Source organism: Mytilus trossulus, chromosome 8 (assembly GCF_036588685.1).
Source record: "Mytilus trossulus isolate FHL-02 chromosome 8, PNRI_Mtr1.1.1.hap1, whole genome shotgun sequence".
In the NCBI taxonomy this organism is placed as follows: Eukaryota; Metazoa; Mollusca; class Bivalvia; order Mytilida; family Mytilidae; genus Mytilus; species Mytilus trossulus.
Genome location: NC_086380.1, coordinates 74,829,772 through 74,847,118, shown reverse-complemented (window position 1 = coordinate 74,847,118; position 17,347 = coordinate 74,829,772). Strand labels below are relative to the sequence as shown.

General features: G+C 31.3%; 2 protein-coding genes across 2 annotated transcripts; one reads left to right on the top strand and one right to left on the bottom strand.

The window, feature by feature from the left end:
* Window positions 1-799: 799 nt before the first annotated feature.
* Window positions 800-4,215, top strand: LOC134681404 (uncharacterized). The gene is made up of 2 exons (XM_063541017.1): window positions 800-2,172; window positions 3,252-4,215. Exons 1-2 carry the CDS (start codon window positions 933-935, stop codon window positions 3,323-3,325), a joined length of 1,314 nt encoding a protein of 437 aa, XP_063397087.1. The 5' UTR covers window positions 800-932; the 3' UTR covers window positions 3,326-4,215.
* A 4,540-nt stretch (window positions 4,216-8,755) lies between these two features.
* LOC134681403 (derlin-2-like) lies at window positions 8,756-17,234 on the bottom strand. The gene is made up of 6 exons (XM_063541016.1): window positions 17,078-17,234; window positions 14,244-14,309; window positions 13,584-13,751; window positions 12,352-12,547; window positions 10,648-10,738; window positions 8,756-9,147 (listed from the first exon to the last, which is right to left on the bottom strand). The coding sequence occupies exons 1-6, from the start codon at window positions 17,165-17,167 to the stop codon at window positions 9,039-9,041; spliced, it is 720 nt and encodes a 239-aa protein (XP_063397086.1). The 5' UTR covers window positions 17,168-17,234; the 3' UTR covers window positions 8,756-9,038.
* Between the last annotated feature and the right edge of the window lie 113 nt (window positions 17,235-17,347).

The following is a 17,347-nucleotide window of genomic DNA, read 5'->3' as shown; positions in this document are numbered from 1 at the left end:
TGCAAAAGACATTTTCAGATTATAATTCACGAAAGAATATGTTCAAGGTATACAAATAATACGACACTAAAAGCTATCGTGTTACATCTCGAATTGATGAGTTGCACGGTTTTCCAATACATTTAGAGGTCACGGTACGCCTATAAGATCAAACAAAGTTTTTTTTTAATCTTGAAAGGTTCAGTAGATAGATAATGCACTAACAAAACGCCTTTGTCCATAACTCTCAGGAGGGATTCCTTTTTTTCGCGATAAACCAATTTTGCTACAAAAACAAACTCCAACATACATGGAAATGAACTATATCTGCTATCCACCATGTAGTCACTAAAACTTCATACTTTAATCGGGCTTTTTAATTCTTTTATTCAATCTTCACTGTAGAGTATTTTGTAAAAGACATGTGTGTTGTACAAAATTAGAGGGCAATATAGAAATATTCAGACTTTAAGTTGGCCTAAATTATTAACATCAAACTCCAATAACGGTACATCAACCAAAACAATGGCACATTTCCTCAGTGAATTAAGTGAAGAATTAATCAAACAAGTATATGAATTGTAGACAAAATAAAAGATTGGTAGAAGACTAGATATATTCGATATGCCACTATATGCCGCTATATGACAATCTTATGAAAAGTATTTCGTTCATATAACGATTTAAATACTTTAAAAAACTTGCAATAAGGTAGCATGAGTCTAGTCTGTTTTATATTTCAATAGCTTGTTATTCGGGAAGTGGTATTTATTTGTTTGTCACATTTTTAGTCTCGCTTGACAGGACGCAATACAAATATAGCTGTGCTTTAAATCAAATTTGATTTAAAAAGGGGGTTAAGAATATCTTTTACATTTAATTTAAATATCATTATTTTTACACAAAATCGTTCACAAACATTGGTAAGTCGATTAATTGTGAGGCAAAATACAATGTTGGTAATTCTCTTAATTGTATTTCTTGTTTCGAGTGTATGCGCACAGTGTTCTAAATATTCAGGACCTAGTGGAACTATAGAGTGTATACAACTATCTAGGTACAACAGCGAATACCAATGGGGAACTTGTTTGACAGATACATACATCAAAGCTAAATCTGGAGCAGAACACCAGTGCATAGATCGAACTGCCACCTACTGCCATTACCAATGCATGCTCGAACTGTACGATGTTGGTTCTGGTCCAGTTGAAGGTTGTTGTAAATGTCAACAAGGACAGGAATACACGTCAACAGATCTAACTCTTCCTTCGTCGTGTTATAGTCCTTCTGGAACAGACTGTGGGTGGTATGAAAATTGTCTTGAAAAGAAATACAAATGTAAAGGGACAGAAGATGACTATGCACTTGAATTTGCTACCAAATTTTGTAACCTCTACAATGAACATTTCAGTTCTTTCTCGTCTGGAGGACAGATATGGGTTAACTCTGTTCGCAAATGCCTACAAGTGTCTCTTGTTCCGATATTACGACCATGGTGTTCAAAGTCGTGCAAGGAAATTAAACAAATTGCCTTCGATTCGCATACCCCGTGTTATGTACGACCAAACAGACAAGATCTATCTATTTCCTTTTGCAATCTAAGCTTAAAAGATCGCGCAAGTGTATTTTGGACAATAAAATCCAGTCTTGTAATGAAAGGAGCAGTTATTGAAACACTAAATGGAGTTATGATGACTATGAAAGAATGTACCGTACAATCATTAGACAGCTTACTAACTGATGTCAACAGCTTGTTAACAGATGTTAAAGCCTTTACAATCGAAATTTTCACAAAAATACAAAGTTTATTACGTCGGCGTCGACGTGCGTTGTCCGATTTCACAGATGCACTAACATTGGCAAATAGAATTGCAGATAGTATTGCAAACAAACTTCGTTGGAGTGAACAGGGAATTCTTTGGTTTTCGAGTGTCGATTCTAACATTAGTTTGCCTTTGTCGAACGAACTACTAATGTTCGTACACCTTGCAGACAAGAAGACCTACGATTTGAATACAAATTATACCGAATCTGCAGATATCCATTTGATAGTTCGCGAATTTCAGAATAAACTTGAAAAAGGCGAATTGAAGGCAATTTTAGAGGATTATTTATTCCAACCTATCTCTGCAAAAGGTTGTCTGGATGCACAATGCAACATCACGCTATTTGACGTCAATGCTTCCTTGGACAGTAAGTACTTTCAAATTGTTATTTCATATTATATCATTAATGATGTAAATCAAAATTGATTGGAATAGTCTTGCTTTTCTACTACAATGTCACGATAGTACCGCCATTTTGAAAATCAGAGATAAACATCATCAGCTATTAATAGTGCCGTTCCTTTTTAAGGTATTATTTAATATGTTTAAAAGAAGTACTGTATCATTCCCTTGTATCTGGATTTTTGAGAAAAAAAAATATCGGCATTTTGAATATGAACCGGAACAGCAGGTCATAACGTCATGAATATTTACAAGAATGAAGGAACGATTTTGTTTACTAAATTAAACCTAAATTTTACAAATATTTGATATTTTGTTCTTCTCAATAAATGTTTTTAATGGTGTTCAAAAGAGTCATTTGTAAAATAAAACTAATGCAAAATTAACACGAATTTAAGATAATATGTCAGTTTAAAAGAATCATAATACCCTATTTATTTAAAAACCTTGAATGACGCTACACAATTACAAAACTGATTAATCAATCTGAATTAATGCAAATTAATCAGGAGTAAAGTGACACTGTGGTAATTTTCTTAATAAGACAAACAATTGATATTTATATGATTACTAAGAAAAGATCAGTATGTGATAGAACATCCTGGTACTCGGTCAGGTAAGATCATTGCAAATAAGTAAATTCCAGATTTTAAAAGGTACAACTTTTAAGGAAAGTCAACTGTTAAAATCCTTTCTATACATGACCAAATCAACGGAAAATAATAAGTTTCCCCACAAATTGCACCGATTATATATTTGATTTTACTTTTTCTGGTTGCTCGTAATTGACAGAGTGCTATTTAGATAACCTGTTGAATAATTGTAGAACACAGTCAAAAGTCGGTGCTATGAAAATTGTCTATTGTATGATGTCTATACCTTACACCTCTTTTTTATTGGTATGTATTTGCACTGTACATTCTATAAGGATAGAACTTTAGTATGCGACAAACTTCAAATTTGATATTTAGGTTGAAATGTAGTGAATTATGGTATAATGCAAATTTAAAACTCAATCCTTAACACTGTACTTTATTATTTCAGACTCTTCATCTGGTTTAAAAAGCTACGTTATCGTTGGGATTTGTACAATGGCGTTGTTTGTAGTACTTTCATGAGGATTTGCCGTCTTCTTCTGGAAAAGGAACTGAAATTCAAAACAATGAACAAAAAAACAAAGTGAGCAGTTGCATATAAATGTTATGCGATTTATATACTAGTACTAGTACCAGTATGATGTAAATGTGGTCAAACGAATAGACAAAAGCTTCCTATTTACTTGTAGTATATATCCTTCCGAAAACATTTTGAAAAATGTTTATTTTCAATTAAATGTGCTTAGATAATAATATATTTTGAACTTTATGAGGTTTAATTTCTGTAGTATTTTATAGAAGTAGATCACGAACAATAATTTGTTAAGGCGATGATCTTTTTAGCTGGTTTTTTTTGTAAAAAAAAATTAAGTGTTGCTCAGTTACTAATGCGTGTAACTATTTAGGGAGTTGAGAAATTTCATTCATTCCAAATCAAAACTTAAAAAGTTCTAGAAGGTGTAATAATGTTAAATAAACGCATTATAGATGGATTAGATTTGTTTATGCCAGACTCTAGTTTCGTTAACAAAGACCCATTAGCGACGCTCGAAACAAACATTCTAATAGGTCAAATAAAATACGAAGTTGAAGATCTTAAAGGACAAAAAAATATTTTGTCACACTACTACAATATAAATTCCTGTCTAGACTTAAAACATATGTCAATGTCTGGACTAACTGTGTTTTCTATTCATATTTGAACATTTCAAAATTACTGAGAAACCCCGACTTGTAAATTGTAATGTGAACGAAACGTTTCCTTTATTGATACAGTTTAACAAAATATTGCTATTTGATTTGTAATATCTTTACATCGTTTTAGTTATTAGATAATCAAACGCCAGAACGATTCCGGGTACAATATAACATCGGTAAAACGTTACATGTATAATGATTTGCTTCCCATCATCAGTGATGGGCGCACTACGTTTGCGCGCATTTGGGGATTAAAAAGTTTTACGTTTGCGCGCAGCTTATGATTACAATTGCGCGCATTCATTTTACAGGTAAACTCAGGTAAAATGTAAAATACAAATTAAATTAAATTATAAATGACTATCTTTTTTTATTTTCATGATAAATGTGACATTTATTTTGAAAATATTTGTTAATTTAAATAATATGTTGATTATATAGACTTCATAAACTAAAAATAAAGTGATCATGATAATCCTCGTTATAGCTTAAGGCATACATGTAACCTCATCCAGAAGAAGAAACACTCATTGAAAAAGACCAGAAGTGTTTGACCATAGCTATATCTACCGAAAAAGGAACAAGAAATACCCAAACTCTACCAAAGTCAAGAGATGACGTTCACAACACCATGAACGTCTTAGAATTGAAAACAAACAAAAAGGAATCATATATGTACATATTTCTATGATTTAGTGCGTGTGCATGTGCATAATAAAACGGAGTTATACTGCTCGAATTCACACTTCCACCTCCTCGTTGGTGAACAGAGGACTTCAGACTTACGAAAGGGTACTTATACTTGTAAATAAACAAATTAATAAATAAATAAGTATTGTTACATGTATTTTACCTGAGTTTACCTGTACAAAAAATGCGCGCAAATGTAATCAAAAGCTGCGCGCAAACGTAATGATTTTTGCGCGCAAATGTAATGGTAATGCGCGCAAACGTAATGCACCGTCAGTGATATAGTCGCGACGGAAATAGACACTCTTTTAAGATTAGAAATATTATCCTTGAAAACTTGTAAATTCGATTTTTATTTTTTGTTACATTTTTTCAAATTTCTTAATTGGTTTTGGAAGCAAAACTAATCACTTAAGGGTTTTATAAACAATATCGAAATTAAATAGCTGTGGACCAAAACTATTGTTAACATATATACAGAACATCTATTAAATTTCTTAATGAACGCATCGAAACAATACATTTCCGAATCAATGCATCCTAACATTATATTTGATAAAATCATATTGACGTGGCTCGCTACTTATAATCCCGTCATAGTGTTATTGTTCTGCATTTTGTATTTTGTATTTCATTTTGGCTAATGTACGTTTTCTGGCATATTTGATTGTTTTAAAAGAGGGACTAAATATACCCAAAGGGACAGTCAAACTCATAAATCCAAAATAAAATGACAACGTGATGAAGATTATAACAAAATGTTGACTGATGTACCCTGTTTGTTTTGTTCACACATTGTTGTCAATATAATGAATATTAATTAAAAGTTAATAGTTGTGCCTAGCCATGATATATATAGTAATGAAATATACTCAAGACTGAAATTAAATACCGTTCAGTTTAATTTATTAACTACCTATTAAATTAGAAATAACATTTTCATTGACAGAGAAATATTGTGTGGACTGGTTTATTTTTAACACTGTAACATGTTCTTTTATAATTAAAATAAAAGATATTTATAAAATTACCGTAACGGTTATAGTTTTTTCATAGTTAATTTATTTATCTTTAACTCGGTAGACAAATCAGTATGTAATCATTTCAGACGTTCTACTTGGTGTGCTACATTAGAGAGATATGTCTCCGACTACATGCATGCTTTGTCTGTAACCTCGTCATAGATATATACCAGGATAAAAAAAATGTATTTTGGCCACGAGCATCACTGTATTGTCGAAATGCGCATCTGGTATTGTTAATTTTATTACACAAAGTGATTCGAAAAGATAATCACACTGATTTTTTTGTCAGTTGTGCAAATTATTCAAAAATATTGTAGCGATAATAACAGGTTACTAATATTCAGATTAGAGTAGACACCAGTTTCCCTTGTTAACACATTTCTGTTTAAGGCCAGATTGGAATTTGATTAGCACTTTTAAGTGAATGAAAGTATGAATAACATATATATATATATAGCATCATCTTATCAAAATACTATTTGAAAATCTTTCAAGAAAGTAGCTTTTAACAAAGTAGTTTTATTCGAATTCACGGAAAGACCAGTTGAGGTTAAGTTTTTTAGTTTGGTCCTCTCTACATACTGTAAATGCAGAAATGTTGCATAAAATTGAAAAAAGACAATGAGGAATGTGTCAAAGCGACAACAATCCGACCATAGAGCAGACAACTTCCGAGGGCTACCAATCGGTCTTCAATGTAGCGAGAATTCCCGCACCCGTAGCATGCATTTTTCATTGCGACTTATGAACAATGCACAAAAATGCAAGATTAATTATGATTTCAGTTAATTTGACATATAAGTAAATTTCAGAATTTCAAATGCAGATGGTCCAATTCCTCGCAATCATTGATAACCAATATCATTTTGGATATAGTCTTGTTTCAGTGTGTTGCGTTTCGGTGTTGTGTCGTTGTTCTCCTCTTATATTTAATGCGTTTCCCTCGGTTTTAGTTTGTTACCCCGATTTTGTTTTTTATCCATGGATTTATGAGTTTGGAACAGCGGTATACTACTGTTGCCTTAATTTATTCAGCCCTATTAATATATAGTTCCAAACATTTATGTTGTTCACCATCTGAACATGTGAGAACTTCCATCTAAGGCCAAGCTAAGGTTAATGTCATTAACTGAGAGCAAGACAAGAACCATTTATGCTATATTAACTGGCATAGCTGCTCTAATTCAGTTGTGAAAAGTAAAATTACAAAAATACTGATCCTCTTGGGAAAACTTCAAAACGGAAAGTCCTCATTAGTAATCAAATGATAAAACACATAAAACAAATGACAACAAAGGTCATATTCCTGTTATTTCTTGACTTGGTACTAGTATTTTCAAATGTAAATAATAGTGGAAAGAACCTGGTTTTGCAGCGCGAATCCTCTCACTTTTATGGCTGTCTTGTCTAATCTCCTTAACATTGAAAACGATGCATGAGCAAAACCGACTCAATAGGTACAAATGTCACAAATAGGGGTACAACAGCAACACCAACCACACTAAAAACTCGGGGTGATGTTAGGTACTACAAAGGGAATGTATCGTATGGACTGACTTTTCAGTAATCAGCATTCATCACATTGACATTTTATTGGTATTGATATTGAATTCATTATCAGTACATTAAAATCAAACAAATAATCATTTTAATATACGTATGCATATTCATGACTACAATCTCTCAATAACTGTATTTTGTGCATTTTGGCATTGTACAATGTCATGTTTTTTTCTGACTTTTTTTTTACGTCTTTAACCTAAATCCATTATATAAGTTTTATTGGCTTACAAGTTTAACTATCTGTCAGATCTGTACTAAGTTCCTTTTTGGTGAGGAATGTATTTATGTACCCTATCACGTTCACTCTTGTGATTTTGTTAATTGTCTTATCTTTGTATCTATCTAATGAATTAAGCCCTTTTGAAATTATTTGTATAGCTTGTTCATTTGTTGTACTGATACACCACTGTCCCAGGTAAGGGGAGGGTTGGACGTTAACATACATTTTAATCTCACATCATTCTGTATGTGCCTGTCCTAAGTGAGGAGCCCATAATTCACTGACTTTTGTTTGTTGCTGTTTATCATATTTGTTATCGTTTCATTTTTTTGAACATTAATCAGGTCGTTAGTTTTCATGTTTGAATAGTTTTACGTTTGTCCTTTAGCGGCCTTTTATAGCGCCTTTTATAGCTAACTATGTGGTATGTGCTTTACTAATTGTTGAAGGCTGTATGGTAACAGATAATTGTTAATTCTGTGTCATTTGTTCTCTTGTCTCATTGGTAATCATACCACATTTTCATATTTTTATATATACAAAGCAACTCTTCTATCTTTCACAATGCAAATGTTTTTAATTAACAATGAAAGTTGAGGTTTTCTTTAAAAAATTAAAAGTATGATTAAACTCCCTTTTGCAAAGCTGACCATAGACATTTTTATATTCTTCCTTTTTTTTAAACAATTTGAGTAATCATGCTCCAAAATATTTTATAATTTTTTTTCCCACACTTCTTTTTTATCATGAGAAACAGAATGTAGATTGCTTTAGAAACAGGTGCAGACACCATACCAGTTTGTGTTTAGGTTTGATCACCTTGAAGTTTCTTTCTATTTTATACTATTGTCCATTTTTTTAGACTGACGCTTTATTATGATATAGAACACAAGTTACAAGTTTAACCTGAAAGACTCAGCTACATATAAAAAGTAAAAACACAAAAATACTGAACTCTGAGGAAAATTCAAAGGGGAACGTCCAAAATCAAAAGACAAAATCAAGAGTCCAAACACATCAAACGAATGGATAACGACTGTCATATTCCTGACTTGGTACAGGCATTTTCTAATGTAGAAAATGGTGGATTGAACCTGGTTTTATAGCTAGCTAAACCTCTCACATGTATGACAGATTATCATGTGACATATCTTAATGACTCTCCACTAGTATTACAATTAAATTGTTTGTTTTGTGTACTGCATAACAGTATCATAAATCATAATTATCATTATGAAATTAAGAAAGATATGCAAGTGTGTTCAAAAATCAGTTTAATTTCTTGATTCATTTTTTTTTATTCTCCATTTGATTAGGTTAAATAAATGTTTTTTTGTTTATTTAAATTCAATATAAATTCTATAATGTGTTTGCAATTGCAGTCACCAATATTCATAAGATAAGCATAAAACAAGCACCACAACACCCTTTCAAACGTTTTAATGTCATTTTTCCCCCCACACATGTTCATTCATACATCACTCAAATGAAGATAATTGCTTCCTCCCTATATGTAAAATGAAATTATTTATTTAAAATGTCACTGTTCATCCCCTTCTGGTCCCTCTCCCCAATTGAATCCTCCTGGTCTCTCTTCTGGAAGTGGGTTATAGTTGGGGTCCTCAGTGGGTCCTTCTAATAAGTATGTTCTAAAAAAGTAAGAAGAAAAAATAAAATCATAATAAATGTTAATTTACAAATGCACTGTTTAAAAAATACTGTAATAATTAAAGTTTTCAAAATGGGTTTTAATTACACTTATTTCAATATCACCATCAAATTGTGTGAATGGCAAACTTATCGTTAATGCACCAAAAATGTATATGGGTTGTTATTGCGAAAAAATATAAACTCTGACTTACAGTATGCTTAAACAAATATTTTCCATTTACTCATGTTTTTCTAAATCACCAAAAAGTAACTATGATTGGTCGAAAAATAACACTTATCATTACTGTGGATTCATTTATTTTCGTGAGTATCAATTTTGGTGGATTGAGGGATATTTGATTTTTGGGTGTATTTGATTTTGTTGTTTTGCCAATCTCTATTTACAAAGTCTATAGCAAATTGTAAATCGTCAAACATTTGATTTCGTGGTTTACCAGTTCCCACGAAAACTATGAAAATTGGTATTCAAAGAATAATAATGAATACACAGTAGTATAGACAAGGAATTAATTCAAGATGTATTTAATTTTAACTTCCTCACAAATAACACATGAACCTGTCAAGTGTGATACAATATAACAATAGTGGAATCATTATGACATCTTAATATTTTACTGTTATCATGGCTATGATGAGTTTCACAATATTTACCATTTTTTTAAAATTTTACGGTTTTGTCTTAAATTTTTATAATTTTCATAAAGTTCAAATAAGGTTTAAAAAGTTATTGACGTCAACCAATAAATTTCTATCTAGGATTTACCTAATGCATATTTGTAAACTGCCAAAAAAATGTGTTCATTTATCTTCAAAATACAAAATAATCGGTTAAATAGTTAAGTTTTAAAAAGTTAAGGCTTACCATTTGATACACTCATCAGATCAAAATAGTGGAAAGCCATAGCAAAAATTATAGTTTTCTGTGATTTACAATACTTTTTTTGTAAATTTGAAAATCTTTTATCTTCAGACATGCTAGATACTGGACAGTAAGGTTGTCTGATCTGTTATTTTACTGATGCTGTTCTATTCAAGATTGTGACATAATGACTGAGTGTAAAATTGCATGCTGGGTAATGAATGCATTGCAGGAAACACTTACCATATTTACACTGTGAATTCACCAGGTTGTACTACTTTTAGAGTCTATGTGATTCTGTCAGTTTTTAATATTTACTTTCATTTGTTTCTTTCCAACAGACTTCTTGAAAAGTGGTGCTCCAAAGGTTTTGACCTCCAAAATTTCAAAAGGACCCCCAAAATTTTGGTATTTTGCAATAGAAAATAATAATTTTGAGAACCAGCAGTTTTCTTCTAGGACCACTAGAAGAAGAAATATTTCAAGAACTCTGTTCCAATTGATTTACATGATTTGAGCATAGGTACACTACTGTTGCCTTAATTCACTATGCTAGGTTTATGCATTAAAGGAAGGTCTTTAATTATTTATTTTAAATAATAACTATAAAATAACTTACAAAAATCTTGGTGTTTTTAAGATTCTAAAACCTCCTTGTTGTTCTGGGAAAACATCTTCTAAGAAGTAATAAATATGGCCAACTGCTATACCTGTAAAATATGATATTCATAATGAATAAAAGATTCTTGTCAGTCAGGGGTACTACTTGTACAAGTGTATTTTATTTACTTGAAGAAGTGAAAAAAAATATACACATATAAGTAAATAAATAATGTTTGAATAATCTCCCCTTAATTTTCTGAAAAATTTACTTGTATAAGTAAATTTTTCTTACAATCCCACAAAAATCCTCAAGTTTTGAGATGTAAAATCATGCTTTTAATGATTTTTCCCAGGTTTGCTCAAATTTTTTCATTAAAGTTCAATGTTTCATCTCATTAATTCATCAAAGAAACTGATTGAGCAAAGATCTTGTATATTTGCGCAAGGCCTTCAAAAATTGCTCCTTTGGGGCTTGTAAATGAGCAGTGTTAAGAAGATAACAGACAAATGGGACTTTCATTGTCCATGAAATTACACTTGAATGATTAGTAAAGACATCTGCAAAGAGTACACAATTTAAAATTCTATTAGAGCAAAGAATTATTCAGAATTCAAGAAAAGAAGAAAGGAGGATTTTTTTACCTATACAAGTAAAAAAATCTGAATGCCGAAGGGACATAACTCAGCCATTTTTTTTTTTACCTATACAAGTAAATAAAATTCACTTGTATAAGTATCCTACAAATTTACTTATATATGTATTTTTTTTTTTACTTCTTCAAGTAAATAAAATACACTTGTATAAGTAGTACCCCTGACTGCTTGTAATGATATATAAAATGAAAATGCAGAGTAAGCTGTACAGGATTTTGTAAATTGAACAATGTATAGTAAAATGCTTTAATTATTCTATGAATACCTTTTACTACAAATCTAGGTTAACATTTTTTTTTTGCCATTTACAAAAGATTAAAGTATATGTGTAGTATACTAATTATTGTATCTATATGTCCCATTTACAAAAAAAAATATAATTCAGGTTTTTTTACTCATTGCTTTGCAATATGTAAAGCTTGAAACTTTTGTCACTGTGTTATCAAATATTTTTTTCTAAACAAGTTTATAAAACGTTCTTCAATATCCAGTGTGAATAATTTGTAACCATAAGAAATGCTCCTTACAAAAAGTTTATGCATGGTATCCAGAAAGTAACAACCCAGGCATTTATCCATGTTCATATTTCTATTCTTTTAATTTTGTGTTTCTGGCGAATCTTTTAAAATGCCTGGAAAACCTCAATTAACTCATTTTAACTTCATTTCTAGATGTATATTTTGTGAACTCTCATTGTAAGTTACTGTCATATTGATATTTTTCTATATTGATCTCCTAAATCTTACCAAAAATTTGGAGATTTATAAACAAATTTTCCTATTAATATTTAGAATACTGAAAACCCTTATAATAAAGCTATAGAAATCTGGTGAAACTCATTGAAATTGTACTAAATAATAAATTTTAATGCAACAAATATTTCAGAAATAAAAAGTTCAGAAATATTCAATATTTCTACTAATGCAAAAAAAAGCTAAAAAATCAGGATGGCAACAATTACAATGAAACATGCATGCATTAATAATTTCAGTAGTCATTTATTGCTGAATTTTCTGTATATGAAAATTGTAAAATCCACTTTTCTAAATATGTATAATTTACTTACCCATTAAATCAATAACGACTGAATTTCCTAATAATACTGAAAACCCTAACAACACCCACGGTAAGTACGGTGCATGAAATGTCATCAGTCCAAAGAAATTCAATCTCACATATGGATTTCTTCTGCTCCATAAATACACTAACATAATTGTAAAAGCACTACCAAGAAATACAATATTTACAATTAATCCTAATATCTTAAAGTAGGTTAAGGAAAGTAAAATCATAAGTTTAAAATGTTAGTTCTGAAAAATAATGTTTTGAACTTTTGGCTATCGCTTCAAGTTTAAGGTACATGTCCTTCAAAAAAGGGGAATTTTTTACTTTAAATTTATCAATTATTTTCTTACTCCTAGCTGCAGACTCTGACATTTGATTTTATCAATTCTATATATGAGCGAGTTGAGCCTCTAACATAAAAGTAACTATTTAAAATGAGATTGTTATGCCTTGAACATAAAATCAACTTTTTCAATTGCAGATTAATTTTACCCCTCAGTGGCGGATCCAGAAATTTTCATAAGTGGGGGCCCACTGACTGACCTAAGAGGGGGCCCACTTCAGTCACGCTTCAGTGATTCCCTATATAAGCAACCATTTTTTTTCTCAAAAAGGGGGGTCCCTGGAACCCCCCCCTAAATCTGCCTCTGCCACTCTGTGTTGATATATACCAGCTTAATTAAACTGCTTGAAGATTTCAAAACCAAGATAAATAAGTATTTAGTATTTTTTTTAACTTATAAATTTCTGTACCTTTAGGATTATCTCCCATTAAAACGATAAAATATGCATCAAGGGAGATAACCTAAATATTTCAAATACTTTCTTTCTTTTCAATTTATTCCATCTGATTTACTTCAAGCTGCAAAAATAAAAATAGCTTCTTATTATCTTTTTGCATAGATTACCTTGTCAAATCAATGATCAATTCAAAATTTCAATGTTTGGAAAAAATAATAATTGGCAATCTTTTATTTGATATGCATGACCTATAGTTGTTAATGTTTGTGTCATTTTGGTCTTTTGTGGATAGTTGTCTCATTGGCAATCATACCACATCTTCTTTTTTATCTGACATTTCAGTGTTATGATAGATTTTGAGATGTACAAATAAGCTATGTAATACTTAATAGGGCTCTAAAAATATAAATTGCATTTTTTATTTTGCAAAATCTTCCTTAATTTGAAAAGCTTTGTTAGGTATATTATTATATAAGCACAATAAAAGGATACAGTCATTATTGAACAACCGAACAAAATCATGAAGAAAAAATCGGCTGTCTTGTTCCGAAAGGATCCTTCTTCCAACATCCGACAATATCGGTAGGCAAATATCATGTTGAATAAAAAGTTGAATCCTATTGGTCCAAAATACATAAAATTTGTTACTAATCTCCATACCTAAAAATAAACAAAGTTTGTTGATATATTGTAAGATAATATAAATTTTTACAATTCAAAAACAAGAAACATGACTTATTTTGTATGTAAACTCTATTCATTATACAAGAAATATGCTTTCTGAGAATGCATTGTTTCAATTAGTTTGTATTATTTATTATTAATTCTGGGAAATAAATTCTTTCTCCTTTTTTTTCACTGTAAATTTATGATTTTTTTGTGTGTAAACGGTAAACTAGAACAGTACTTATTCTCTTTCTAATCACAAGTGTTCTTTGTTTATCCTGCATGCATTTTCTGAAGAAAATCTAGATTTTTCTGTTGCTATGAAATATTTCACATTTGAATCAACTTTTGACACATTAATATGATAAATGAAATATAAACACATATCGTTTTGATTTTGAAGAACATTATCCTCTAATTTCAACTTTACTTTAATTTATAAATAATTTTGACTCATCAATGTAGATAGATCTATCATGTGCTCACCTGAAACTTTCTAAAAATTAAATCTGGATTAAAATAAATTTGAAATGGTGTGATGATGTCTAGTTGCTGAAAAAAAAAGATAAATTAGGATTAGGACAATAATGAGTACTACATGTACAATGATGTATGTGAATTTGAAACTGAAATGCATGAATAAAAGGGTGCACATGTACATGTATAATACCTTTTATATGGATCAAATATTCTTGAAAACTACAGACAGATTAACAAACATTATTTTGCAAAGAACTTCGATCAGGCCAGTGCTAAAAGGCATCTTACAATTGCACTGAGGTTCCTTTGCTCTTTGTAACAATATAACAATAATTAGAGTTTTTTCTCTTTGTAACAATACAACCATTATTCATGTTATTAGTGTTATGGGAATTTGAAAATTCAAATGCATCAATCAGACTTGTTGATTAAGTTAATTTTCTCAATCATCATTTCAGTGATTGAATTCAAATTTTATCAATCATGATTTCAGTGACTGAAATAAGTGGTTACATTATGCTCAACACAACTCAACACAACTAGCGTTACTGTAGTTCATAATCATCAGGCAATTGTTGAATAATTTAACTTAACATGCGCATGCTTAATATATACTTAATAGACTAATGACTTGATTAAACAAGTCATTATAAAGATTACTTGGAATTAAATTTTACAAACGGAACCAGTTACACTAATTTACTTTTAAAATATATAATTCACCTGAATATTACCTCAATATTTGGCCTACTTTTTACTTATTCCATGTTAATAGGTTTTCAAATACATGTATATCACCAAATCCTCTGGAGACTGGGCATGGAGTTTATAAAGATTATTCATATTATTATTTTCATGTTTATGGGGACAGATGGACTTTTGGCTGGATGGACTTGGGACAGGTACACTTGGGACGGATCATCTTGAGCCAGATCAACTAGGGGCTGCATCACTTTGGGGCCACATCAGTTTGGGGCTGGATCTTGTGGCCTGATAGACTAGTGGACACATCAGTTTGGGGCTGGATAAACCTGATAAAGATGATGGAAGTGTTTTATGACCTTGACTGGCTTAACAGATCTTGCAGTGCCTGAATACATTTGGTGAGCATTTAAATATTTTCTGAAGTTGGTCAGGAACAGATGGAAGGCACCATTTTGGTAAAGAGTGAGCCATCTTGTTTTTTGTGAGATACCAAGACTGCTTTCAGGGCCAAGTTGGTCAGCTTGGCAGCCCACTAACCACAATGATGAAGTATTGGTCGATAGGTCTCAGACATAGTCATAATAATGACAGGAATCTTTATCTTTATTTGTCTATTATCCAACACCTATGATACAGACCCTTAGAAGTCAGTCAGCATAATATGTCCCCTGTAATGGGTGTTAAGGATCAAATGCCAATGCAAGATAACGCAAAACTACAATTTTAAGAACATTATGCACAGATTTGAATTGGTTAACCGTTTCTGTCATCGAAAGTAGTGTGTCGTTGATCCATCAATTAATAAACCCTGGAGTAAACCTATATCGTTGATAGCAGTAGTCCAAATAATTATGACGTCTTGGAAGGCTATTTCTAATTTTGCTTTGACTCCTTCCTACAATGATGTAAGGCGTCAAGAAAAAAATATAATAGACTTTCAAGATGTCATAATTATTTGGACTAGGATAGAGGGTATAGAATAAAGACGAAAGATACTAGAGGGACAGTCAAACTCATAAATCGAAAAATAAACTGACAACGCCATGGCTTAAATTGAAAAGGACAAACACAGAACATATGACACATCATAGAAAAATATAGAATAAACAACACAAACCCCACCAAAAACTAGGGGTGATACCAGAATCCGTGTCTGTTCGCGCCCATTCACGTTCGCACCCACTCATGTTCGCCCCCTTTCACTTTCGCATCCTACATGTTCGCACCCAAAGTCTGTTCGCACCCTACATGTTCGCGCCCAATTTTAATTGGTTTTGGGTTAAATAACTTTGTTATCAAGTAGTATTCTTATAAGTATAATTGTTTTCGTTGTCTCAAAATAAAGTGACAGCCTTTTTTATTTTGTTGTCTTGAGTAAATTATGCTTTGGTCATGGATAGTGATCGATAGTGTATTGTTAACAAAAAAGTGGGATTCTGTCACCGTTTTATTTTGTGTTGAATAACTCTTAATCATGTTTTGGTTAGTGTATTGCTATAGACTTTGTTTCATTGACTTGTTTCAAAATCGAGTGAGATTCTGACTACGTTTTTTTTTGTGTGTTGAATAAATTTTATCATGTTTGATCATGTTTTGGTTAAAATAGTGTATTACTTTATTTTATTTTATCAAAGGGACCAAGCTGTTAAAAATAATTATCTTTTGTGTTTTTCATTTGAAATCTTCAATCTTTTACTCATACCAAGCTATAAATACATTCAGTATTTACAGGAAAGCAATTAAAAACAACTATCATGATTTTCCAATTATCCAACTGGAATTTGAATTAAAATTGGGCGCGAACGGACCTTGGGTGCGAACATGCGAGGTGCGAACGTGTAGGGTGCGAAAGTATATTGGGCGCGAACGGAGCTAATATGGGTGATACCAGGTGCTCCGAAAGGGTAGGCAGATCCTACTCGACATATAGAGGAGCTAACCCAGAACAGCCGTTCAGTTGTAATGACTGAGACTGTAACTAAATGCCTTATCCGTAGCCATGTGGATCGAACTTATAGTTGAATTTACATGTACATGATTATAGGGGAATTTTATCAGAGATTAGAGGTTGTGTTACAGTCCTACATTATGTTGCTTGTATTAAACTTTTAAGTAAAACTGAACAAGAATAATACCACAGCTATCGTTGTGATGACACATGCTGTTGTGTAAGCCCGAGTAACGGGCGGCATTTGCATGTATTCTTGCTGAAATGTTTGTGCCATGGCTGTGTAGTGCAATGTTTACACCGGATGTTGAAAAATCCACGTAGAATAAGATAAAAGTAAAAAGTAAAAGATATCAATACCAATTTTATAATATTTCTCTTTTAATTTCTTCAGACACTATATAAATTTTGTTTTATTTAGTTAAATATACACATTTTTATATCTGATTCGTTGATT